Source organism: Manacus vitellinus, unplaced genomic scaffold, assembly GCF_001715985.3.
Source record: "Manacus vitellinus isolate BGI_N305 unplaced genomic scaffold, ASM171598v3 scaffold_39_pilon, whole genome shotgun sequence".
In the NCBI taxonomy this organism is placed as follows: Eukaryota; Metazoa; Chordata; class Aves; order Passeriformes; family Pipridae; genus Manacus; species Manacus vitellinus.
This window is the reverse complement of record NW_021940534.1, coordinates 6851056-6877489: the sequence shown is the minus strand read 5'-3', so window position 1 is coordinate 6877489 and position 26434 is coordinate 6851056. Positions and strand designations below refer to the sequence as shown.

Sequence of the window (26434 nt, the reverse complement as noted above, 5' to 3'; positions counted from 1 at the left end):
TATGGTTTTGATTGAGCCTTCTTGCCCAAACAGAGGCAAAACCTTTTGTGTTTCTGATAACTGTTTCAACTCAACTGAGTTCTTTGTGAATTACCTGAAATTACTTAAGTGCACTTTTGGATTGTACCTGATAAAGCAGAAACCTTTGATGAAACTAGTCGGTTTCCCTGACCTGTTTCTCTTAGCTTGCTCTGCCCTCTGTTATGGGCGGTTTTATGCAACATGATGCAAGCGCTGTGATCCACCCTCTTATCATCCAAGGTTTTGTGAAGCTGGGCTTAAATTGCTGGAAAAACCCTACCTGTGTCTCTGGAAAGGACTTCTTTTGGGTGTATCCATAGGAAGAAATAAACATGGTGCTCCATGCATCTCAAAGGTCTAGCCTGTCTCAGTGGCGGTGATTTTATTTCTACCTGTTGTGATATCAGTGCCTGGAAAGTACAATGGTACCACCACAATGCTGTTAAATTTTTTGGACAAGGGATTGGTGCTGTTTTGGAGGAACTGACCTCTACAGATCTCTGCACCTCTGGTGATCTGCTGACCTGTGGGGGTGGGACTCCCCTAAGGACAACAACCTTAGGGAGCACCTAGCACCAGCTAGGGTCACAGATGGGATTGGCTGGGCATTTTGGGATAAAATTTTGTTTTCTGCTGAAAACTACAGTTTTGTTTGAAACAGAAGTATTTCTCAGGAGCAGGCTGATTTAATTAAACGAATAATCAGTTACACAACTTCAGAATAAATGGAGGTGAAATTAGGGCATTCGTATATTTTCATCTACTGTCTTCTGTTTTCTTGCAAGCTTGAGTTTTTATCTACTGTTAGCATGAAAGCTTTTGCTTCATAAAACCATAATTTCAGTATTTTTGGTTCACTTCGTGATAGTTTGGTTCCAGTCTGATGTTAAACAGCATCCATTTGGAAGTGTTGAGGTTTTGAAAATGGAAGCTCCATTTCTAGCCCTGTCATAATCCCAGGATCCCAAGGTCACTAGGTGTATTCCTGTGACCTTCATATTTTAATGCTTCCCTGTAAGGCATCTAAGCTGTGATGGTATCCATAAAGTTTGTAAAGTATTTCTAATATGAAGGAAAAACAAGCAAACAAACAAAAAACCTGCTTATTCAGTAATATTCCCTATTGAAGCTCTGCTTCTTGAAATGTGGAATTGAAGCAAGACCATAACATTCTTAGCAAAGGAGGCTGCACTGGAAAGGGGTTCTGAGGGGCAATTTCTTGCTGTTCCTTAATGCCAGTAAGTTTAGACTTGTATGGTCTATGTCGTTGGACATGAGGGAATGAAAGATAGGGATAGAAGTAATATTTGCTGTACTCTGAATATAATATATATCTGTCCAAAAGTCTTTTGATTCAGCCCATATTGGTTATTTAAGAGTGTGCAGCCTTGCAGAAACTTTTTTTTTCTTTAAGAAGAAAACTATTCTATGTCAGAAAATGCAACATTAAAGCTGCATGTACAAGAAATAGAAGTTTTTGAGGAAGAATATAGTGAAAATACATCTCATAGACTTACCTGAGCCATATAGAAATGCAGCTTTAGCCTCCTCTGCAGGCTTCTGCATACAGGACACCATGAATATGGAGCACAGAATGTTAACTTGAGAGTTGGCTATTTGTTTATATCAGCAGATAGTAAGTGCAAAGGCATTTAACTCACATAGATTTTTCTCAGTTTTTTTTATTTTGTATCCATTTTCATGTTTTGTTTCTATTTCTGTAGGACTCCTGAGGTCCTGCTGTAATGTGGATAAAGTTGCTCACACTGAGACATTTATAGATGTATTTTATTTTAAAATAGCAAAACTGTTTTTTATTCAAAGTGAGTCAGCTTGTACTCGATTCCACCCTTAAATACGTATCAATTGAGAAACTTTATCAGTGCACATTTTACTGTTAGCAATGTAACCAAAACTAAAGTGCCTTAGCAAATCCATCTAAACTTGTATTTATTTATAGATAGACGGGCTCATATTTGTCTTTTCCCCATGCCATCAATTCTGAAAGCGATGTGACTTTTAAAATGGATTTTAAGAGGGAGGAGGAGGCTAAATCTCAGAATGTTTGGAGATCCCTTGCAAACTTAAATGTAAAGCTGCTGTATATAGAATACTAGATAGAAGAGGGAGGTTAAAAGAGACTCTACCTTCACTCTGTTCCTTTGCATCTTATCCAAAAAAGTGTAGGAGTGGGCTTTACAAGGGGCCATGAGATCAGTGACCATAGGCTTTGGCAGACACTGAGACTGGAATAGCATTTGCATGGTCTAGCACTACTGTGGAGTGAAAATGGTGGCGACGGCCTGAAGGACAGCTGGGAGCTGGGACTTACTGTAGGGGTCAGGAGCTTTATATGAGGAAAGCAAAAAGGAGGTTGTTTAATTTGCAGAGCATTCAAATAACCCGACTGCCCATGGGAAGGTTGTTTCCGTGGAAGGTGCTGAGCAGCAGCAGTCCGTGTGCTGAGACGCTCTTGAAGGCAATCAGAGACAGGGAAGGGGAGCTCTCATGCCAGAAATCACATTTGAATGTCTCTTAAAAAGCTTTCCGTCACACTTTTTTCTGTGTGCAGAGGACAGTTGACTTTTTTAAAGAAGTAAATAATCCTGCTGCTTCAGGTACCTGTCTAAAGACCTTGATGTTTACACTCAGTAATCCCACAGTACTTAAACAGGATTGATTTGCGACACTGAGCCAAATCAACTGTATGACTGTAGTAAATCACAGGTGGTAATAACCTTATCTCAGGTCAGTCAAGCTGTCAGTTATCAGACCTCTGCCCATGCCTAGTGGCATTTTGGGTGAAATGCAACTCGGGTAGGTCCTATGACAAGCAATGCATTAGATGCAGGGCAGCTAGCTCCTCTGCTGCTCTGCTGAAGAAACTGCAGAAAGGCAATAGCAGAGGAAAGAAACTTTTCATAAAATTAAGCCAGAAATGTGAGGTTAAAATATGTACTCAAAAAGGTTTGTATCATTTTTGCTGTTGTTGAGCATCAGCTTTTTTTTTGTATATAGAATAAAATCTTGTGTTTGAATATAAGTATTTCTTCACACTAAAAAAAATCTTATTATTCAGTTTTTGTTTTCCCTAATTGGAAAAAAAATCAAGAATCAAAAATATTAAGAGCATAAATATGAGAAAAGCGTTTCTAATGGAAGTACTTATTAGAAAACGTTTTTTCTTTACTAACTTTTTTTTAAGTCCTCAGCCTTATCTCAATTCCTACAGTAGAAGCTGAGAAGTCTGTTTCACTCAGATGCTTTCTGGCTCAGCCTAAAGCAGAGTTGCTCAAACTATTGATTTTTTCCACATGGTGAAGGCAGAAACTTTTGTCTTCATCCTGTAGACAAAGTTTTTTAACGCTAGATGGAAAGATCTTCTAACAGTTTGAATGGATGCTATCCCCAGTAAGATAAGCCTTCTATCTAAAATATCTTCCAGCTCAGATTTTCCTCTGATGGAAAGATATCAAGTGATTTTTTCCATGCATTTGAATACCAGGGTGAAACATAATGTTACTAGAAATTCTTCAGGATCTTGAAATACAAAGGCATTATTATCCAGGTTGGGGTTTTTTTAATGTCTTCAGATGAAAAGCGTGGGGCAGGAAGAGTCTGCAAGGTTATATACATCAACACCTCACCAAGACATCAAGCATGTGGAATTCTATATTGCAGTGATTATGTTCTAAAGCATGCTCGAAAGAATTTTCTTCAGCTACCCAAACAAGTGCACATATATCAGGTAGTCAGAGGTCTTCAGAAAACAAACAGAAAAGTCCACAAAATAATCCCTTCTTTAGGTGGCATGTTTCCTGTAATTTTCTAGCTAGTGTAAAGTAGCCAAAATCTGTGGTCTAGACTGGTTTGTTCTGCAGGCTTTTTTTTTTTTTCTTGGGGATTTACAAACCACAGAGAGTTGGAGTGGATCAGAATAAATATTTGCTCATGCACCTACTGATGAGAGCTTTCAAAGTCCCCAGTCTTGTTGCAACACACATGTGAGCATTAACATTCACACAGGTTAGGTAAATACAAAAACCTACATCTCCCCCCCTCAATTTAAGTTTAATGGAGACAACACTTTAAATGTGGTGTGTTTTTCTTTTCGTGTCCTGCAGTGTTTTCTGCCTGGCAATTCTCTAAGAGAGTGTTATGTACCAGAGAGCACATTTTTTAGAATATTTTTTATCCCCCTCCCTTAATATCAAGCATATTATTACTCATCTTGGAGCACTTTGTCACTGCTGTTTCTGAGTTGGAGATTTCTCTGAGTATGATAGCAGCTGCAGCTAATAACATCAATTATACAACATCGAAGTTCCTGTTCTCCTATTTTGACTGGAGGAAGTTCTTCACTAGGACATGCCATATAATTAATTGCCTTTTTTTTTTGGCATGCAAACGTTAGATAAAACTTTAGTCTTGCTGTGTCTATGAGAGAACAGCAGTAAAAAGATTCACTTGAGCAAGCCACAACCCCACTTGCTAGGGTGGCTTAGTGTGCAAGTATGAAAAAGATTTAGTAAATGTGCATTAAAAGGGTCTGATGCTTGTCAGATTTCCCTTCTGTCTACATGTTTGTAGACAGAGTGTTTAGGTGTGCTAACATGATGTGCTAACATGCTAACTTTCTTATGGTTGATAGTTTTCGTATGAAAACACAAAAAATGACTAGGTATGGCAGCTGTCTCCGTGGAGTCTTTTCAATACTGTCAGATCTATAGCATTACCATCCTACAGTAACTTTAAAAAAGAAAAATATATTTTAAAAGACTTAAGGAAAAAAAAAATTTAACTGATGTGCATAAAGTCATAAACTAAAACATAAACTGAATCATAAACTTAAATCTGTGTCTGAGCAACTTAGTTGTTGACAACATTAAAAACACTTCAGGCACAACAAAAGATAAAAGATGTATTTTAAGATGAAAATTTGGAATTTGTTGAAGGTATTTATTTAAATTGATTTCTCTCTATATATTTATCTATCCTTAGAGTCATAAGAGGTTTGATGTTTTTCTCCAAGGAATGCATGTGACCAAGGGAAGAGAGGAGGGCATTACTAAGAGAGAAGGAGCGGAAAAATAAAATCAGTGATGACAAGGCTGGATTGGGTGGGGCAGAGAAATGCTGGGATGGCCAAACAGCCAGGACATGATTGCAAAGAATGAAGATATAGAAGCCAAATGTCTAAAAGTTAATTCATGGGCAAACAGCTCTGCTGAGAATTTTAACACATTCTCTTTGTTCATTTTAAATTCTGTCTCCAGGAACCTGGTAACTTAAGGAAAAGGGTCAAGATAAACTGAAAGCCAGAAATGCCAATATACCAGGTTGTTTTTTTAAACTAATGAGGTTTATTAATTTCCTATTTGTTAACCTGAGGCCTTTTGGTCAATTTATATGCTATTACTTTAAGACCATTTGTATGTAACTTTGATTTTTAAATGCCTATAGCCCAAGGATTGTTTTGGGTATTTGGTGAAAGTGAGGGGGGTTGGGGAGAAAGGGGAAAAAAAAAAAAAAAGTAGTACTTGGCAGAGTCTGTCCCTTTTCCTGCTGGATGTTTTTCAGGTGAATTACCGAGCTTTGCTACTGTATTAAAGTCAAGCCAGCTATGTGGAACTAAGGATTATTCCACAAATCCTCTGTTAATAGTTCTTTTAATAGTTCTTTTAATGGTGCTTTTCCTCAAGTCTTACTTTGTTCCCTAAGATTTCCTACCCTGACTGGGAGTCTCCCATCTTTCTCAAAGCATTGCATCTCCCTGGCTTTCGGCCAGGCTGGGTACTGTGCTCTGCAGCCAGGAAGAGGAGCTGTGTCCCCCCCGCAGGCCTGGTGCAGGGCTGCAGCTGCAGATGGCTTTATCAGATGGACAGAGACATTCCAAGTATGCTTCTGGTCACTGTGGGATATGGGAATATAAAAAATAATGAAAAAGGAAGGCTTGGAGCAAAGCTGTTAGTCAAACTAGGGCTTTTTGTCAAGGTTTTTTTTCTTAGTTTAATTTTTTTCTTAAAGGGTGAAATTCTTTACTCCTAAGCAGACTGTTAAAGCTGTGTGATGTCATTTTTTTTCCTTTTTGTGTTTTGTGCAGCTGAAAGGCTGAAAGGTAAAACTATTAATGACCATTTTGTGACCTCTGCTCCAACCGCCCACAGCGCCCACAGCGGCTGCAAATTTTTAAATGCCTGATGGCTACTTGGCTCTCTGCAGCATTGTTATGTTGGTCAACAGCAGATGAGATTTCAGAGATAAAAATGTCACCTCCCAAATTGCACCCGGCTGGCATGGACAATGGACAGATTAAAGAATGGGATTTCAGTGGTATGGTAGAGCAGGAGAACTCTGTTTTTATGATCAAGGCCTGCCAGGAGCTCCCTCTGGTTGACTCTGTGCATGGTGAAAACAAAATATGATATAGGGCAAGTGTGGGGAGAGTGCTTTGCAAGATGTTACTGCCTCAGAAAGAGGGACACTTACATTGTTGTAATGGCTGTAAAATACTCTGGGATTTCTGTTTCTTGTTTTTTTCAGTTTTCATGGTTGCTGCTCCTGAGCGCTCCCCAGCTATGTTGGGGTTGCACAGTAAGAGTCCTAAGAGCCTTCACAGCCCATCTGCCTTTGCTGGAGAAGGCCTTTGCTGGAAGTGGCGAGACTTTCCTTTTCCTTCTTCCATCTCTCTTCGCTCATCCCTCACTCTCTTTCTCAACTTCTTGGGCCTGAGAGAGTCTTGCCCAAACCATGTCAAGATGGCCAGGACAGAAGGACAGGGAGGAAGGAGAGATAAATAAGAAGAGTGGCAAGAGAGATAGCAGGTTTAGCAGGGGTACTCTGGTATTTCTGTGTTGCTCAATGTCTTCCAAGGCTCTGTTTTTTTCAGTTGGCACAGAGAATTGTCCTAAGGCTCTGATGATGCTCAACCCTAGAGGTGGCTGAGAGTCCCGGTGACATGTTGGAGGCACTTCCTCCAGATCAGTGTGCCAAGCTGTCACTTAGTAACTGGATGCAGTGAGGGGGTGTTCACTTCCAAACCGTGCTGCTCCTTGAACAAATATACACGGTCAGGAGTGATAATCTTTAAAACAATTCGTGTTTCTTCGAGCACTTCATGCATTTGCTCTCCTCAGTCTTCAGATCTGTGACATCTTCTCACCTTGACTGTCCCAAAGAACATTTGCTCTGTAGTCATGTTAAAGGTTGGGGACTTGTGGCATCTCCAGACCATGATTTTACTCTTTTTATCCCTGCTGTCACTTTCCGCCCTCCTTAGGTGCTTCCTTCTTTCTTGTGTCTTCTTTTCTCTGGGTGATACCAAATCTGGTATCTTTCATGCTCTCTCACAGAGCACCTTGCCAGGTCCCCAAAGCCCGTGTTCTTTGGTGGTCTTTTGGCTGGACACTGCTTAATGCAGTCATTTTAAATTGGAGCCCTGTGTAAAACACTAAACAATAAGTGAGGCAACAGCATGTCATGGTGTCTGCTGGAGTCACAAGTCCTGTCAGCAATGGCAATACCATTACAGTGGTGGTGTAGGCTCTGGGTCAGCATGGAAAACTTTGAAGCAGGGCTGATTTCTTCTCTGTATTGGTGTCTTGAGTGTGCTGGATTAAACCTTTTCAATAATTTATAAAACCTTAAGCACTCTGGGCAGTATTTTTACAGGGAGTGATTGCATTGTGTTCAGGAGATATCTTTCTCAACTGGGCTATTAAATGAAAAGCTGAAACCTGCCTGTGATGCCAAGAGATGAGTGCTCAACAAAATGAAAGCATGCAACTTAAATTACAAACATTCTTGTGTTGCCTGCTTTCCTACTTGCTGCTGGTTGTTTCACAGTCGTACCAATAAACATAAAACCTCATCTGTGAGAAAAGCAGAGGTAAATGCCCAGAAATTAAAAAAAAACTTTCCCACTTTGCACAACCTGCGTTTTGAAATTTGGCTCAAGCTTGCAAGTGAATTGATTTGTACTGCCTATAATTCCTGCAGAAGGACAGATAATTTTGAGAGATGATATGAGATATGCTGAGCAACTGATACACCATTTAAAAAATCCTGAAAACATTTCCAGACCGAGTCGGTGCACCCAGGGCAACTGTGCTTCCAGGGAGCTGCTTGCCAGTGGCCATGCCAGCAGGAAATGCAGCGTGACCTGTGGCAAACCTGGAGGGTGAGAAACACTACCAGAAGATTTCCATGGGTGGTTCTAAGTGTCCCAGGCGGTTGCGATACGAGCAGGACACAGGAGTGAATGTAGAGCCAAGGAAGCAAACAGGAGAGGTAGGAGGACCCTCTTCCCACCACGTGCAGAGATGGCAAAGCACTTCTGATGGTGTGTCCCTGCCGATGGGCCGACAGCATCGCCTTCTTCCTTGCTAGCTGGCTCTGCATGCATAAAACCTGGCTGTGAAATAGAAATGTTTTTTTGGAAAGCATAATATTATTCTAATCATAAATTATTTGGAAACACAATACAGAAATAGTTTTAGATCACTTCTTTCAGAGGGATGTTTTTGCAGTCAGGGTCTTTATCAACTTCTCAGTGGGAACTGCATTAATATTGCCACAAAAATGCAAACAGTAGTGCCTTTGATAAAGCAATTTGGCATCTCTTAAGCAGAAAGATGTTTTGTTTTCCTAAGATACGACACTGTTTTCAGTGCAAGGACCTGCCATATGTGCCAGCATATGGAAAGAAAATGCTGGTTTTGTTAACATTTGTGTTTGCAAGCTGTGGGGAAGGAGCGAAGGAGGTGGCTGTGGTAGCGGTTGCAAAGTGATCTCTGTTATTGCTTAGGGGACAGCACAGGAAGCCCAAAAGTCAGTGTTGGTGGCAGAGATGCTGGTGGCCTGCAGTCAGCCTCATGGGCTTAGCTCCCCCCAGAGCACTCTGCCAAGGGCTCTCCTTCTCCTCAGTTTTGCTTTAACTCTTCCCCTCATGTGCCGGAGCAAGGCTGGTCCCACTGCTGCCTCTTCCCACTGCAGAGTGGATAAGCTTTACTGGCCATACAGTAGGCATCTTGAAAATGTGAAAATGCCTTCTTAGTACTTTCTGGTGTCCCATGAGTATTATATATTTGATTAGTGCATTATTTTGATTTTTTGACTGCCTTTGATTCAAGAATCCTGAAAGGAAGCTGTTGTGCAACTGTTTTAATCTGATTTTACAAACTGATTCCAGCTTGATTCCCAGCACAAAGAAACAAAGAAGAGCTCAGTTGTATTTTTTGTCCAAAAGTAAAAGCCCCTCCTCCTTTGAAGATTTTCTGTAGAGTGTTATGTTTAGAGAGTGATTTGCTATTGTTTGAATTTAATCTCTGTACTTACATTGGGATTGGATTAATGATGGGTTATTTTTCTGAGTCATTATTTTCTGGCACTCACAGCTGTGGAGCATAAAGCCAGGTCTTCATTGGATGTAAACTGCTATCACTCCACTGAAGTTAGTGGAATAATTCCACTTTAAATTATGTTGAGCCAGAGATGATATTATAGCTGTTTTGAAGAAAGCACCCTTTTGGACTTTGTTGGCCTCAAATCTTCTAATTATTTTAGAAGTGTCTAGGCATTAACTACCAACTGCATTAGATTTATGGTAGCATAGCCAGTCCTTGTCTCTAGATCACCTCAGCTGGACCCAGAGGGATCAAGAAAAGGTGCAATGCCAGATTGAACCATAAGTATGACTTTTTTTTGTGGTTAAAAACTGTGTGTGGGAAAAGTTCATCACTAAGGGCTGGTGACCTTTTACATGCTCTTACCTATGAGAACAAACTTTGATCTGTTTGTTGGGGGTGCTGTACTGCAAATCCAGGGGACACATCTGGGAAGCAGAGGGGCTACCCCTTTTTTGGAAGTAGTTATTTTTGCTCATTCTGCTTTTCAGAAGTGGGTGAATCTGGGGAGACCTGGCACCTAGAAGGGCAGCAGCAGGAGCAGTAGGCAATGGACTTGATGTAGGGGATGAATCTGTCCCCACAGCTGGGGTGATGGAAAGAAAGAGGCTTTTCGTGGAGAGTCTGAGAGGCTGTGTAGAGTTGCTGTGATCATAGAAGGTAGTTGAAGTTGCTGGGGTGAGAGCAAGATGGGAAGAAAGGATCTCCCCCACTCTTGTGCATGTTGGGCAGGGAAGGGTTTGCTTTCACACCTTGTATTTTAATGTGTTATCTGACTTTCTTCTCTTTTAAAGAATTTCCTTACCCACTACTTGTGAAATGGCTTGTTAATAAAACTTAGCTTTGAGAATGGGAAAGTTTTGCTTTTTTTGGGTCTTTACAGTAAGGAGAAAATGGTCAGAGGTGGGACTGTTTGGGAGACTTGTTGTCTTTTTTTTAGATTGATCTGATGGATTCAGAAAATACAGAGAAGCCTTCAGGTATATTGTGGGCATCTCTTCAGAGGATGTGCTGCAGACCCCATTCATGTAAATCCATTGTGAAATAGGAGGCAAATTCTAAGACCCAAATGACGACTGTGTCTTGCACTGAAGTTGGACATCCCTCAGCTTGGACGTACAAGCCCTTACATTCTTAGTGTCTTTTGCTTCTTTTTACAGCAACTTTGACCAAGGTTGAGGGTTTTTTTTTAAGCTTACATAAATTTTGAATTTTGTTCTGTGCGAAGTATTGTCAGCTACTATTGAAGAAATTCTGATGATGTAAGGTTACAGCAATAGATCAGTCATATATGCACATGGTCCATTTATTAGAGGCTACTGCTGGAGCTGCAGTAATGTTTAAAGTATTTGAGGCCTAATCCACTGCTTCATTGCTCCAGATGTGATAAATGCTGTTGACGTAGTGCAGAAATTGGTGACATAATACAGAGAAATTGTCTCTGTGCTGCTTATGTAGCTGTTGTGGTGAATCTCCTGTTAACAATTCTAGTTTTCAGGTGCTTTCTCATTTTATTAGAGGGGGGATCAGGTATGAAGGTGGAGAAGAAATGAGTAGGAATGGCTTACATTTGCGCTCAAACTGAATTCATGAACACTTATGCAAAACTCACTTTGCATAAGCAGGGTATGAATCCTGGTTACTTTTTTTGGAGCATGGTAGCAGTGGTCCTGCAAAACCAAGTCACCATTGAAGATCTCGGCATGCAAAAGATTCTTCAGAAGTTTCACCTGTGCTGGGGTCAGGATGGATACAGAATGTACCATTCTAAATATTCGTCTCTCATTTATTTGCGACCCTTCTCCTCTGTGCCCTCCAAAGTAGCCAGATTGTCATGGAAATCATAATTATTTGTATAGAAAACTTATTTAAAAAAATTACTTCTGGAGCCATAGGTTTTGAGCCTACCTGTTAATTTTTTTGGCTTTATTACCTAGACTGTGAGCTAGAGACTTTCTTAAGCCACCATTTTGACTCTCATGTGAGCACCTGACTTAACACTTTTCTTAACAGCTGAGAACTGGAGAAAATCAGCAAGTATCATGACGGTGCTGCCGTTCTGAGTGAAAACTGTGTTTCCACAGGAAAGGCTGTTGACCTGTTATTTCTGCATACCAATTTACTTTAGATCCTAAAAGAAATGCTGAAAATTCTTATGCAGAAGAAGAGTTTATTTCCATGACTGTCATTAGGCTTACATTTCCTTTGGTCCAAGGTGTGTGCAACATAGTCAAATGGAAGTAGAATGGTATAGTTACCAAAATAGATGTGTTAATTTCTTAATTAATTTTTTTTTCTGTGCAGTGTTTTTAAAGTAACAAGCATTGTAAGCAGCATGTTATTTTTAAACCAAGGACATTTTGTGCTGAAATTGGCTATTGCAACACTGGGTTAGAATTAGAATACACAAAATTCAAAACCACAGTAACCCTAATTTTGCCATTCTTGCATTTTTAACTGCTCAACAATAGTGCTGTGTTTGTATAATATTTAAAAATATTTGTTAAGGGGAATGTAAAGAGCTACTGGCAGGCTTTTCTGTTAACTGTTTCTGCACATTCATCCACTCTGCTCAGAAATAAGCTGTAATGAAAACTCAGGGGTGAGTACTCCTGGTGTCCACAGCTCACACCTCCTTTGCATCGCAAGCAAAGGAGCAGCTGCAGCCCCAGCCAGGATAGGGGCAGAGACCTGCATGGTGGAGTGGGCAGTCCCTTTGGCTCAAACCACATACACCCATGATGGGCTAAAATCTGTTTGATATTTCCTTTCTGAACTCCCCCTGATACATGCATACCTGGTTTTGTAGTCTCCAAGGACTTATTCCAGCAAATGAATAGTAATGTTCAGGATAATGTAGTCAAATCATGACCATGAGTTTTATATGGCTGTAGTTCGTGTCATCACCCTACAAACCCTAGTTTTGCCTGGCTTGGTCCTGACGTTCCGGCCAGCACTGTGGGGAGAGGCTGCTTCCTTCCAACCTGACCCAGCTATGAGCTGCCTGATTCTCCCTGCAAGAGCTTTGCGCAGTTGGGACATGCTTATGTCCACCTTCAGACGGAAATTAGCTTTGGATTTCACATGTCACTGGTCAGATTGACCTGAAAGAATTCATGTGGAAAAAATAATGATTGGAAAGCAGCTTGAGAAATGAGTTCTTCTTTTTGCTGTTGCCCTGCATTTTGGTGTATTCTGTCTGTATTTTGAATATGAGGTCATATGATGCATTGTAACGTGATAGCAATACAGACTGGGTAATCCTGGGAACCAGCATCTTGAATCTTGCCTTTCCAAATTTTACTGTTGTAAAACTTGACTTCTTTGTTAAAAATGGACAGTTTCCAGGGAGCAAAAGAACTCCCAGAGAAGAACTGTTGGCATTTTATATTTTTAAGCTGTCTTGCTGAATGAAAACAGTTGATTATTAACTTGATGGTGTGACAATGAGTATATAGAACTTAAATATCTCACCACTCCCACAAAGAAAAAAACCCCCACCCTCCATTGTATCATGGGAAGATACATAGCCAGAAAAGCTTTCCAACTCGTTAAACTTTTATACTTGCTTCATACATGCTTAATGTAGTCTTTTTTCCATCCTATGATGTTGTTGGGTTGCTGCTGGATGGATCACAGTGGAGGACGACACCATCAGTTTAACAGTATTTCTTTATGAATGTGCTTTTCTTATTACAGAAAAAGCTGAATTGCTTAATCTGAAGGATTAAAAAAAGGTTTCCTTGTTTGTGCATTTCAGGTTGTTTATTCTGCCAAGCCTGATAACGAAATCAGTCAGAATGTTTCCCCTGTAATCAGTTTAGTCAGCTTCTGTGATTGTGTGGCATATTCGGACAAGGGCAGGGATAAAGGAAGAAAGTTTTAAAAAACAGGAAAATACTATTGTAAATATATCAGGCAAGTTATAAACTGGGAAAGGGCAATTGGAGTCAAGCATCATACCTGCTGCTATTTGTCATGCTCTATGGTAGATGTTTTGGTGGGTTTTTCTTCCTCTGTGGCTTGTGTTTGACTTTTTTGACGAGGAGTATGGGAAAATACTGATTTAAAGGACTAGAGTTCGGTTATATCACTTTTAAACTGTGTATTTTTTAGTGGAGATGAGTGGAAATTAGGTCACTGTAGCTGACTTGAGGTGAGAAAGGAACAAAAAACCAGTGATGTTTGGGCTCATTTTGAACCTTGTGCTGTGTGGGACGGCTCCAGGCTCTCCCTTCTCTGCACTTGGAGAGGCCACATTGCGTCTTGATGTGGGGCAATAGCTGACAGGAAGGATCGACTATTCCTTTGCTGTCTCTGGTGTAACTTTAGTTTTCTGGCGCCCTGATGGAGTTCTGTTGCTTACTCTGGTTGTGTCCTTCCTCTTGCTCTTCCTGCTTCTCTCCTTTATCATCCTCATCTGCGAGCCTGGGGAAAAGCTGCCTTGCTGCACCTCGCCCGCAGGTCAACTCATCCCCGTGACAGCATGGGAGGGGATGAGGGTTTCAGCTGGTCATTGCACTCGTAAGTGAGGATGTAGCAAGTTCTAAATTGAGAACTGTTGCTTCATATGTGTGCCTCTGCAAACCCGTGGATTTAGACATTCCCTCACCATTAATTACATCCTCTCGTCTTTTAGCAGCAAGTAAACAGGCCAAGTTGGGCATGTCATTCTGCTGCAAGCAGCCAAACGCAGTTTCTCGTTGGTTGGATGCTTGCAAGTTTCTCGAAGTATGTGGCTACTCTCTTTTGGGAGATGCACCCCATGGGACTCTCCTCAGGATGGGGAATAAGCAGGCAACTCAGGCCCCTTCTTGGAGGATGTACGTGCAAGTGACGACGACCAGTCTGGTGTTGCCAGAGTTGTTCCCTATTAAAAGCAGGGGCGGGTGCTTCAAAGGGAAGCCCAGATCACCCATAACTGATAGGCAGAGGGATAATTCCTAGGTGGCACTGGAATTGAGTGGTGCCATCATTTGCCTTGGTGCAATCTCTGACGAGATGCTGGGTGTCACCACCTCTTTTCTGGAAGCTACAGGGTCAGTCACTTGCATTTGTGAGTTGTTTGGCATCTAAGCTGCTCAGACGGATGCAGTGCAAGACTGACAAAATTGGCAGAGGCATCTGACTCTGGCAGCAGTTTGAGGATTTGCCTGTTTGCCTTGTGGGAGCCCTTAACACACCATCTCCAAGTGTGGTGTCCCAGAGAATGCTAAACAGCAGTCATGCAGAGGTGAAAAGATTTCCAGGCGAGCTTCAAAGAGAAGGATGTGACTAACTGTCTTGCAGGGAGCCAGGATGTGGACCCAGCCAGATGAGACAGCTCACATGAAAGGGCTGCCAAAAGAAAGGGAGAGGACAGACAAAACAGGGACTGAGGAATGAGGAGGAACAGGCACTTGAGAAAGGTAGAGAGGAAAGTCTCCACAGGCTCTTTCCAGCAGCTGGGAGATGTCTGCTCTCCAGGGAGGTAACCTGTGGGTAAAGTGATGAACCTCAAGCACATTGGCTGTCGTTCCTGGCTCCGCTGCAAGCCTCTGCCACCTGCCCTTGGACAAGTCACTCTCCTGGTGACTCAGTATCCCAGCTGTAAAACAGAGATTGCTGCTTACCTCATGGGGATGTTGTGAGGGTAGGCTCATGGATGCCTTTGCAATTTGATGTATGAAGTTGGGGGGAACAACAAAGTGACCACAAAGACAAACATGAAAAGGGATTTCTTCTTCCCTTGCTGCCTCTGAATGTACTCATGTTCCTATTGATAATATAATGATGAGTTATTTGTCACTGACATATACGCCTTCAATTGCACTAGTGGGAACAGTTTTTTGGATGTAATTTTGTATGTTTTAATAATATGTTAACGTTTTAAGCAATTTCTAATAGAAAATTAGAAAAAAATGACAAACAATTAATCAAAGTCAGACTAACCAAGATGTAATCAAGTAATATGAGAGTGGAACTAGGAGCAGAGTTTTTAAAGAGAACCTCAAAAAGAGAAAACACAAATCCTGAGGCATAAAGAAGGAATTCTGTTTTGCGTCCGTCTTAAATCCTATAGCTGAGAATGTACCTGAGGAAGTCTAAGACCAGAAACCAAAAGGGGTCACTCGTAAGCTCTCTCATTCTCAAATAAGCTTCTGCAAAAGGAAGGGGAGCTCTGGTTAGCTTTAACCCTTTAAAATAAATTTCATGTTGATTGTATTCACCCACAAGGTGGTCCAGTGGCTATTTCTGGCTTTTCAGGGAGCCAGAAAACAGCACATTTTAGGGCAGTTAAGGTATTGGTTGACCTGGTGCTATGGCTTAGTCTGTGCCTTTATGTGCTAAAACAAAATGGAAGTACTTACCTCCTCTGTTGGAAGAGGGCTGTGAGACTTACGGAAATGCTGTAAAGAATGTGGAGATCTGCAGGTGGAAAATGCTGGGGGCGGTCACAGCTTCAGAGTTTTACACGGGCAAAATTCATGGTCATATTTCACCTGTCAAAGCTGACTTTTCTCTAAAAAATAAAAAAACCCAAAGGAATTGGCTAGAGAAGAGGAACATTCATCTTCTCTTAGTACTGTATTTTTAGGGCTTTAATTGCATAAGCTTTCCTGGCACTTGCCAAGGCTATCTTTGGAGAAAAAAATAAGATTCTTGGTGGCAGCATGTGGAAACCTTTTGTTGTTAAATTTTAGTCATGGTTCCTTTTTTTCCTTTCCTTTCCTTTTCCCATCTGCAGTTGAGTACGACAAGGAGTTCACACCTCACCAGCGGCACCACAAGGAATTCAAATTTAATTTGTCTCAGATTCCTGAGGGGGAGGCCGTCACAGCCGCTGAGTTTCGAATCTACAAGGACTGCGTTTTAGGAAGCTTTAAAAACCAAACCTTCCTTATCAGCATCTACCAAGTGCTGCAGGAACATCAGAACAGGTATGCAGGAGGGCCTTGCTCTGTGCCACCAGCTGCTGTCCTGGAGAAGGCTGAGCTTTGCACTAATGTTGAGAGGACTGAAAATAAATATCAGGTTTGTTAATGTTAACAGGGTTATGTTATTGCATGGTCCTTTCCTTATGGGAAATGGGCATGGTAGAGTGCAAACGGACCCCAGCCAGAGAAAGTCCACAGTATTGTAGCCTGGGGTGTGACTTAGCTGCAACCTTTGTGTTGTCTTTAAATAGAGAAAGAATCTGACGAGGAGCAGTAGATTTTTAAACCAATGCTGGCATTGCACTTGTGTACTGAAATACACATTCCGCCTTTCAACTTAATCCTACCAGCATAAAAAGCATAGCCTGTTTGAAAAATACTGGTAATTAGTTCAAACTTGACCTGCTCGCAGCTGGACTTAAATTAAAGTAAATAAAGCAGAAGAAAATTCAGCATGCATTTTGTATATGCAGGTACAAAATCACTCCTTGACTTTCAGTGGCGTTGAGAGAGGCAAAAGTGAGAGAGGCACAATAGAAACTTGGACACAAAAAATCCAAACAAGTGTAAATGGAGTGATTAATTTAAAACCTGTAATGTTTCAGATGGAGGAATCATGTAAGGCTAAGAGATGGAAATACATGGTCAATTAAATGTCAGATTAATGCGGTGGTACAAAAGGGTTTCATTACTTGTCAGTACTGTAACTGTTCCTCTGCTACAGGCATAAAAAAAAAAAGAAATCAGCAGTGCTAAAAAAAAGCTCCATTTGTTTTCTCTGTGAAGGTTTCATGGATGTTTTCCTTTATGCTCCTTCTTTCTCCAGCCTTTCCATTGGTACCATTTGGGGCACCATGAGCCTTTCATGATTGGCAGTTGTGAAGGCAAGATTAAATAGCTTGTGATTGTTCTATGGGGAGTGTGGCCTCTGGGGAAATGGAGAGAAATACTTGGGTGAATAGGTGATGGGGAAGAAGGTGTGAGTTTTAAGAGATCAGTGTTGTGCTTCCCTTTGTGCTTCGAGTTGCAAATTGCTGGAGTGCCTCCAGGAGTAACGTTCTTGCTGCTTAGGATGTTAACATCAATGCCCACTTGTTACATCAGGAGCTGATGGAACTCCAGACGGTCATGGAGATTTCATAGATGTTAGCTGTATTGTTCATTTAGAACCACACTGAATAAAAAGTGGCAAGTGTTGGTCTTCTTTAGATTCCATAAACAGAGATCCCACCTCTGGAGCTGGAGGAAAACCTCTGCCAAGTGTCCATGGAAGCAATTGATACTCTGCTCTGTGACGGTCACCAAAGCAGGGCACAGAGTAGGAGAACTGTCAACTTTTATGTTTATATAACATTTTTTTCAGAGTAAACTGAGCAAGCAAATAAGACATTGCAGGAAAGAGAATAAAGTACAGGATACGGCCCCTAATATACCCCATTCCTAACAAGTTTACAAACTCTGTTCTGAAAATGACTGTGTGCAGCAGTGATGCTGCAACCTTGTGTCTGTGAAGCTGTGATGTGCATCCTTTGGCACTGGGCACTTTGGCACCTGCATGTGCTGGACATCACTGGGTGCTAGAGACTTCCCTATGGACAGAGTAGAGGCAGCAGCTTGGGTGGGGACCACCAGGGTGGTCTCTGTCCAAAGCTGGCAAGTATTTTGGGTCTTTTAATTCCCTTCCATCACGTTCCTTCTGCCGTTGCTGGCGGCCATGCTGAGGGGATCCCACTGTTGGGACTGGGAATCATAAAGTGACTTCCTCCAGATCCAGACTGCCAGCAGTTCACTGTCCCTCCTGACATGGGCTAGGCGTGAACCACTGACCGAGGGATGAGTGTCTGTAGTTCATTACTAACCTCTGACTCATCCAGTCCCTCAAGGCTCCCTTTTTGTTTCTTTTTCTTCTTTATTTATTTATTTTTACTGGGGGGAAGGAGGGAGATGTTTGGCTAAAGCAACTTGTGCTTCAGATGAGTCTGTGGGAATTGTCACATCATCCGCACAGAGGTGGGCAAGATATGGCTCAGAGAGTTTTGCAGCTGTAAAAAGGACATGCCCTTTTCTACCCTTTTTTCCTTTCAGCTTAAAGGACTCTTTCATTTACGGGTAAAATATAAAAGCACATATGAAAATGTATGTGCTTCTGTATAAATACATGCATAGGTTTGTATTCTCTGTATATATATGCATATATATATACATATAAATAACCCCTTTTATGTTAAATATATGTAGGTGTTAAAAGACAGTTAAAATGAGATAGTAGAAGCTGCTTATTGCTCAGTGTTATGGTCAGTTGAGGTCTGACTCATAGGCTACTGCTGCTATAGATTCAAATGTTCACCCTCATTGGTGTCCTGCGTGGACTTTGGCCTGTGAACATTCTTGAAAACAAATACTAAAAAGTGGTATTTAGCTGTTCACTAATATCTCTGCATGGAGAGGAAAAATGCCTCAGATTCTTCTGGTGTGCCTTAAGGAACTATATTCTTCTGAGTCGTTTTGGGTTTTGATCATCAATTCACTTACTTGCTTTTACTGGGGGGGGGTAAAGTCCCAAATGCTTTTTTCTCCCCCTTTTGTCTCAGTGGATTAATTTGGAATGCAATGTTTTCTTTTCCTGTTCAGAACACTGGAAGGTTAAATTATAAGAAAAAGAGTGCACTGGTTTTTGAAGGAACTTGCTAAATATTTGTAAGTCTTCCATTGAATTTTAGCAGACATCTTCTGAGCCAGAAAATAACAGCTGCCTTTAACTTGAAAAAACTCTACTAAAAAAGTTGTGTCATGCTTCCTTTGGGCTAATGGTTTTGAATAAGAGCTTGATATTTCCTGACATTTTATGACATTTTATTGCATAAGGAAGAGTCTGTACGGATCTTGAAGTCTAGCTGGTGAATAGCAGGTGAGACAGAGGAGTTGATGTAGCACCTTTTTTCATCTTTTTCTGCTGGCAAATATTCCTTCTGGTCAGGAAAATTCATCTCTAAAGGCTGCAGAAGGTGCCTGTTCAGTGAACATCTGCAGTCTTCAGAAAAAGTTCAAAGACACCATGTTAGTCTTGGATTTTATGAGGTTAACAGTTGTCTGAGGTGGTTATTGGTAACTACTAAACTACTTTTGGGTGCAAATAATTTTTAATTGGGCAGCTTGCATGTATGGATTTAAACCAGCAGTCTACAAGAGAAAGACAGCAGGCACCTCTTGGAGAACATATATGTAAAAAAAAGGAAACCTGCCTGCTTCTCTCGAAGAAAAAAGTTTGGCAGGGCAGGAGATAAGAGAAAGCTTTAGTAAATACAAATCTTCACCAAAGCTCAGAGCCTGGAAGTATCCCTTGGCTCCAGTTAAGTGTAATGAAGTGGCTTAATTCAGTATTACTTGAGCAAAGGGAAAAAAAAAGCTCATCTGGACAGTAAAAACATGAGCGTGTGACTCTAGCCCAGATGTGCGCTGCTGCACGGAATTGTGAGGCACTGCTGGCTGTTCCTGGTGGCTAAAAACAGAACCAAGCCTGAGGCTAAAATTTCTACCAGTTGCTGAATTATCAAACTGATTTTTGCCACTGTAGAAAAAGCTAAAAGCAAGGACCATGGGCCCATTTGAGAGTGTCTCCTAGACAGGAGTGTAAGCAGAGAGAACATGACCAATCAGAGATCAATGGTGATTGAAATAGCATAAAACCTCTGGGTAGAAATCTGACCCTCTCCTCATTCAAAGATATCAGAAATAAGAAAAAAATACTTGTGAGGACTCCAGGCAGTGAAACTCACATTGAGGACAGTGTGGTCTAAGTACATTCTCTCTTTAAAAAGAAAACATTTTTAATAGTGACTCACTTGTGTCAGTAATATTTTCATCTCCCCATTCCTTCCATGCTTTTGTAAGGTAAGAAAAATAGTGCCTAGAAACTAGGCCTTTGTTTTCTAACCAAACCGCAGTTAACGGCCACATTTTGTCATAACACAAGCTGCTGGAGTTGTCAGTGGGATGATGCAAAGAGATTAATGAAATCCTCAGGATGGGTCAAGCTTGTGGCCAGCCATCAGTGGTGAGCCTTTCGGATTGTGTGGAAAAGAGGCTTCACCAAATAGGGCTGAGGTGACATCTGGTTTGCTCTGAGGGGGATGACTCTGGGTTTTGAAACAGGCTGTGGGCTGTAGGGGCTGACGCTGGGAGAGGGAACAGGCGATACATCTGCCGGATGTTGCTGCCCTTCAGCTTCTGACCGCCCAGAGTTTTAAGAGACTAGGCTGTTTGAACACTAGGGTGGGATTTTTTTTCTTCTCTCTTTTTTTTTTCTTTTTTTCCCCCTTCGAAATATGCAGAAAACAGGGATGTTTGCCAAAGCACCAATTTAGGAGGACAAGTGGTATCAGCTTCCAGGTGCTTGTCCCACCGTGGCCATATCTGACAGACTGTTTAGTTTCATCAGGCAAGAGCTACACAAACAAGAACCTTATGCAGTACCAATGCACAGCTAAGCCCTGCAGCTTGCCTTGATTCTAAAGTGTAGCACGGATTTTGTGGAAGAATCAGCAAAGCCCTCTGTGATTTCTGATACCACTTGGGAGTGGTCTCAGAAGTCTCACTTGCTGTGTAAGTGAGACCTTTACAAGGGAAGGGAAGAAATGAGTTTGTCCCTGAAAACAGCTCATTATTTAAACAGTTTTGTTCTTGAAACTTCCATGTTCTCACCCAGAGAGGTGTCAGGTCAGGACTAGGGAAGGCAGTTTATGGTTGATCAAAGATGTTAGTCCTTGGTTTGGATCATCAGTATGTTTTCAAGTGTAAATATCCTGCTAATGCAGACCTCAGAACACTCCCACACTGTCCAAACAACTGATCTATGAAAAACACAGTGGCCTATGTTAGTGATCAAAGGAAGATACAGTATCTTAATGGTCAAAGTTTATTAAACAGTTTCATTTGCACCCAGAATGAAATATGAGGACATGATGGTCAGAAAGATTCCTCCTACATGATAAGACACGTGTGGACAAAAGTGAGCCCTGCAGAGCGACTGCCTGGGGACCATGTTCTTCTACTGAACACAATTCCTAAAGGGTTAAGGCACTCATTGGCTTTTAGCTGCCAGTTATAGTGGTAATAAAGTCTTCCTCTTTGCAACAGGATATTTATACAAATGTGGTCCGAGCTTCTAACCTAAAGGGCAAATTGATTCAACGTCAGTGTTTATAGCTTAGAAAATAAATAACTGTCCTCAACTGGGTTTTGGAATGGGTTGTGTAATACAAATGACAAAGATAGCATCAATCTGTTTCAAGTTGGGGTCAGATTTGTATATAGTGTGTATATATTTGTATATGATAGAGCTGTTTCCATGATGCTATAGAGAAGTGTCTGCCCACATCTCAATTCAGCTTCCACTGTGGGTGTGTGATTTGTTGTGGTTTGGGCTGGTTGGTTTAGAGTAGTTTGAAAGTCAAAGTTATTCTGGATGAAACTCTGAAGTACTGTAGCCTTCAGTACTGCTAAAATACCCCTTTTTCTTACAGAATTGTAGTTAAAAAAAAAAGAAATATATCTCCTATCCCTGTGATTTAGGATGATTTTTTCTTTTTTTCACCGCTCCTGTTGGTAAAATGTTCATTCCTCAGATCTGTGGAGCTCAAGACCTTAAGCTGGAAATAGGGGGACACCTTTGCATTCAAATATCTGTATTGGCTTTTCTGGGGATTATCACAGACCTGTAGGCTGAACTTCCCATAGTCTTGGTGTAGGGAGACCACATCCTGTAGGTCTAGGCTATGATTTTCCAGTCTTTGCCACATTCAGCCTTAAAACCTATGTTTCACCCTGCTACTCTTCCGGTGAGTCTGGAAGACTTAACCCCCTGCCTTTGCAGATTTTGCAGCCAGGATGAGGCATGCAGTGATAAAGGGCAGCCTTTTCAGCCCAGGGCAACTCTTTTCAGAGAGAGAAGTGGAGGTGTGAGGTTGAGCGTACCTATCCCTTCTTGTGTGTCCCCATGTCTGGATACATCCAGGATGGCTTTCCTCTCTCTGTCCTGAATTGCAGAACCCCCTCCAGAGTGTCTCCCAGCATCTCCATTCTGTGCTTTTTCCTCTGCTGGCTGGCAATCCTTGCAAATTAGTGCCCAGCTGATGGTCTTCTATTCCACCTTGGAAGGAACTTCGTTTGTAAGTTGACATTTCTTTGTATTTCCTTCCTGGTTTCTAAGAAGCTCTTATAGGATGTGCATGTCTCTCCTGGTCCTCTGGCCCACAGATGGCATAACTTTTTCAAGATAGTTAAACTGAGCCTTACTTCTCATGAAACAATAGAGACTACCTTTGCTTTCCAGTAGAGACTGCCTTTGCTTTCCATGGCAGCTCATTCCAGGGGCTGGCATTTCCCTGCCCGTGGGTCTCTGTACAAAGGAGCACTGATTAATTAAATTTTGTGTGGTGCATTTGAATCTTTGGACTACTGGTCATTTAGTTGTTAAGGTTTTGTATTGCATCTCTTGGCAATACCTCATCCTGTGGGAGCTCCACATAAAGTTCGTTCTGTAAGTAATACTTTTAAACTCGAAGTAGGAATTACATCTACTGCAAGATGGTGGATGCAGAGGTTTGAAAAGGCTGCGATTTCAAAGTTTTATCTAAGTGGAGTTCTGTTTAACTCTCTAAGACTGAGTCAGTTGCGAGTAGATTTATATGTCCTTCGATAGTGGATAGTGGAATAATTTTGCTAGCTTGCTATACATAGGATAATTTTTACAGAAAGTTGATGTCAGTGCAAACTAAAGATTCTGATCCTGAGGCGGGCAGAGGAGTATTTAGAAAGAACGTTAATTAAAATGTAGATTCCACACTTCTGTGCAAAATTCCCTTTTGAGAAACTGCTGCTAGGCAGTCTAGACTATTATGTCAACTTGTCTTTGAAGAAAAGTAAACAAAAAGGTTCAGCCGAGGAAAGTTTTAGAGACTTATAGTAATTAATGCTTTGGTAAATGGCTGTTGATGCGTAACAATCCTTTAAACACCTGGGTAATTGCAGGCTTTGAAGTTGGGCCAAAAATGTTGTTCCAAGATATGCAATTAAAATGCGAGACCTTTAACTTAGTCATTTTGAAGGTGAGATTTCTGTTTGTTCTCACTGTCTCCCTGGTAAAACTTCTGCCTGGTCAGGGAAAGAAGACCAGGGAGGGTGGGAAACTAAAAAAACTAGTTCAACAGATGCTTCTTTAAATTTAGCTTTTTATAGCTTTGGTGTTTTTCCTGTAGCAAAGTTCCATGTTGTAATGTGTATCCAGAACAGAAAAATTATTTTAATGTGAACATTTCACTAAGTATAGTAAGTAAGAGAAACCACTTGACCTGGTTACTAATTTGACTGAATTCTAATCTAATTAGTGTTCAATTAAAGAGAATTAACACCTAGAGACATTTTGTTGAAAGGTTTACACAGAGGTTTCAGTTAACAAAATATTTATCTTAGAGGGGGGAAAAGCACTGAAGTTAAATGCAAGCTTTTTCGCCTGTAAATGCCCTGAGTACATGGTTGGGATGCTGGCGTTAAGAATAGTAGCTATATTTGATATTTATATCTGACAAATCGGCTCACTCTCTGAGGACGCTGGAGCTAAATCCTGCCTTCTGAATTACACAGGCCATATTTCTCCGGTAAACTGTGTTCTCCTTTCTGTTTATTGCAGCCACTTGTGATTGCTTTGTTGACCTTTGCTTTTCCATCCTTCTCCAGAGTCTTCTGAAGGCCATGGAAACACTCCCATTTATTTCCGGGTACTTGAGTCCATACTTTAGGGCCTTAATCCAGAACAAAGAACTCCTGTTTCGAGTTGGGAGTTTCTAATTTGAATCTTTGTATTTAATATCCTCTCTTGTATCAGGAAAGTTGTTTAAGCTCACGGCCTCAGTTTCTCCCATTCACTTGTTTCCCTTTAATAATCTGAGATTAATACATATTATGCCTGCAGCAGCATTATTATGGAAATCATTAACTGAATTCATGCAGATGGTTAAGCACACTGAAAAGAAAGATGAGGCTGTTGGGCACCTTAGTGACAATGAGATGGCAGTAACTTTGTAAAAACCCAGAGGCAGGTTTAGGCAGAGAGAGTGTTAAGAAACTGCCTGTTTTGGTGATGAAATTTATCTTCTGTACACTGAATTTTAAAGACCTGTGGAGGTGCTAGAGGTCTTGTGATGTCTCTGACATCTGAGGTTGCTTGGGCATGCAACCTTTGGACTGACTCTGCTTTATTCAGCCTATGCTTCTTCCTGTCTCCTCAGTGATGCTGGCTCAAACATTTCTTCCAGCCTTTCTTTTTCTAGTTTTTCCTGTTCCTCATGTTCCCTTCCTGTTTCCCTCGGGTTCCATCTTGCCTCTGTTTTTCTCAAATGCTGAAGTTTTCAAATATCCTGCCATTAAGATGACCATGTCCTCAGTTGCATGCTTCCTCTTGGAGGGTCACTGCCTGCCTCACTGCACGGGATCAATGTCATCACTTAATGACTAGAAATTCAATACTTTGTTTTATGTGGCTTGCTCAGTATATGATCTGTTTCTCACCTTCTTGTCCACTCTTAGATTTTTCTTTCACTGTGGGCTTGCATCTACTTGTGTTTAGCGCTCTTCAGCATGATGTCTGACTGCTTCCTAAATTATTTCTTTTTTGGACATGGCTGTAAGGCCTTATTCTTGTCATGCATATACTGGTGAGGATCAACTTCCTCCAGTAGGTTAGTTGCCACTTTCAGATGTTTATTTTTTCCTTTCTCCAGCACTGCCCTTTGGCTTGCAGGAAACCCCTGCTCGTCTGTTGTATGCGCTTCAACTTTTGTAATAGGTTGGGCCATAGGGTGTGGACCTGCTAAGCAAACACTGTTGGCAAAAATGGTCACTGCCAAAATCAGCCAATAATCCAGCATCAGGACTGGTAATAAGGCTGTGCAGCAGCTTTAGCTTTCATGTTTCCTGTCTTTCTTTTGCAGTCCTATTAGGAGAGGAGTGGAATAAATGGGTTTTCTGTAGTCTTCAGAAAGCAGAACTGGGTGAAGAAAAAAAGTGCAGTTGCGTATGTGTGTTTCCCTCTGAACGTTGGGGCAAGAGTGGAAGTGGTAGATTCTCATCACTGACATCTGTCAGCATGGTTGTTGGCAGCTGTGTTGCCACAAATGGCAGGAGTAGCCCTCTGGGAGCCATCAGTGCGGGAAGATGCCAGTAGTTTCCCAACTACTTCTAGAAGCAGAGAGATGCTGAGTTGGGAATAATGGGCCTAATTCACAGAGGTGTGGTGGACATCTTTCTACTCCCTTTTCTCTGCAGAATGTTTCCTGTTATTCAGGGTCTTTCCATCTATTCCTTGCATGTGATGCAATGATGACTACAAAAAATCCTCCACCTTTCCCCATCTAATGAAATATTCTTTCCCTTTGACTAGAGAGAGAGATATGAGATATTCTTTCCTTTTGACGTCCTTTCCCTTTTCCCTTTGACCAAAGGCTAGCTTGGGAGATCTCCCAGTCTCTGTTCCAAGATCAGACACCATACAGCTTTTTTTGCAGAAGTAGCAGGGATATGTCTTCTCAGACACATAGCTTGTAGGAAAGAGCAGATTCCCCTCAGGTGATGCATGGTATCTGGTTTACCAAGGGAGAAAGAAGGGGAAAGTATGTTCCTTGAATACAAGAAGTCCAGAGAACTTTGTTGCTAAGCTCTGAATCTCTATTAAACCTTTTTGGGCAGGAATTTTCAAGTACTTACTGCTTGGCCAAATTTGAGGTGACTTTCTTAAAGGGGGAGGGACGTACAAGATTTCTATTCTGGAAAAAATAAAGGAAGTGCTTAGAGGCTCTCAGTTAAATAGTTGGAATTCTTTCTTATGTGAGTAAATTCTTTCTTTCCTCCCTAATTTTGTCTTTGGAAATAGATGGCTGAATATTCTTTTAAAACCTTCATGCCAAAATAAAAACTCGTAAGAAACTATATGCAATTCTGTGCAGCGTGGTGAGGTTTGGGTGACAAATATTAATTAAAAACAGGCTTAAACAGAAAGTATTCAGATGTGTTACCTATACATCTACTATGACCTAAAGT

General features: G+C 41.2%; 1 protein-coding gene across 1 annotated transcript in view; it reads left to right on the top strand.

Moving 5' to 3' along the window:
• BMP6 (bone morphogenetic protein 6) overlaps window positions 1-26434 on the top strand; it is a 65961-nt gene that overhangs the window by 24219 nt on the left and 15308 nt on the right. Inside the window, exon 2 of the mRNA XM_018077684.2 lies at window positions 16153-16345. Coding sequence (XP_017933173.2) covers window positions 16153-16345 — 193 coding nt within the window. The remainder of the gene's footprint in view (window positions 1-16152; window positions 16346-26434) is intronic.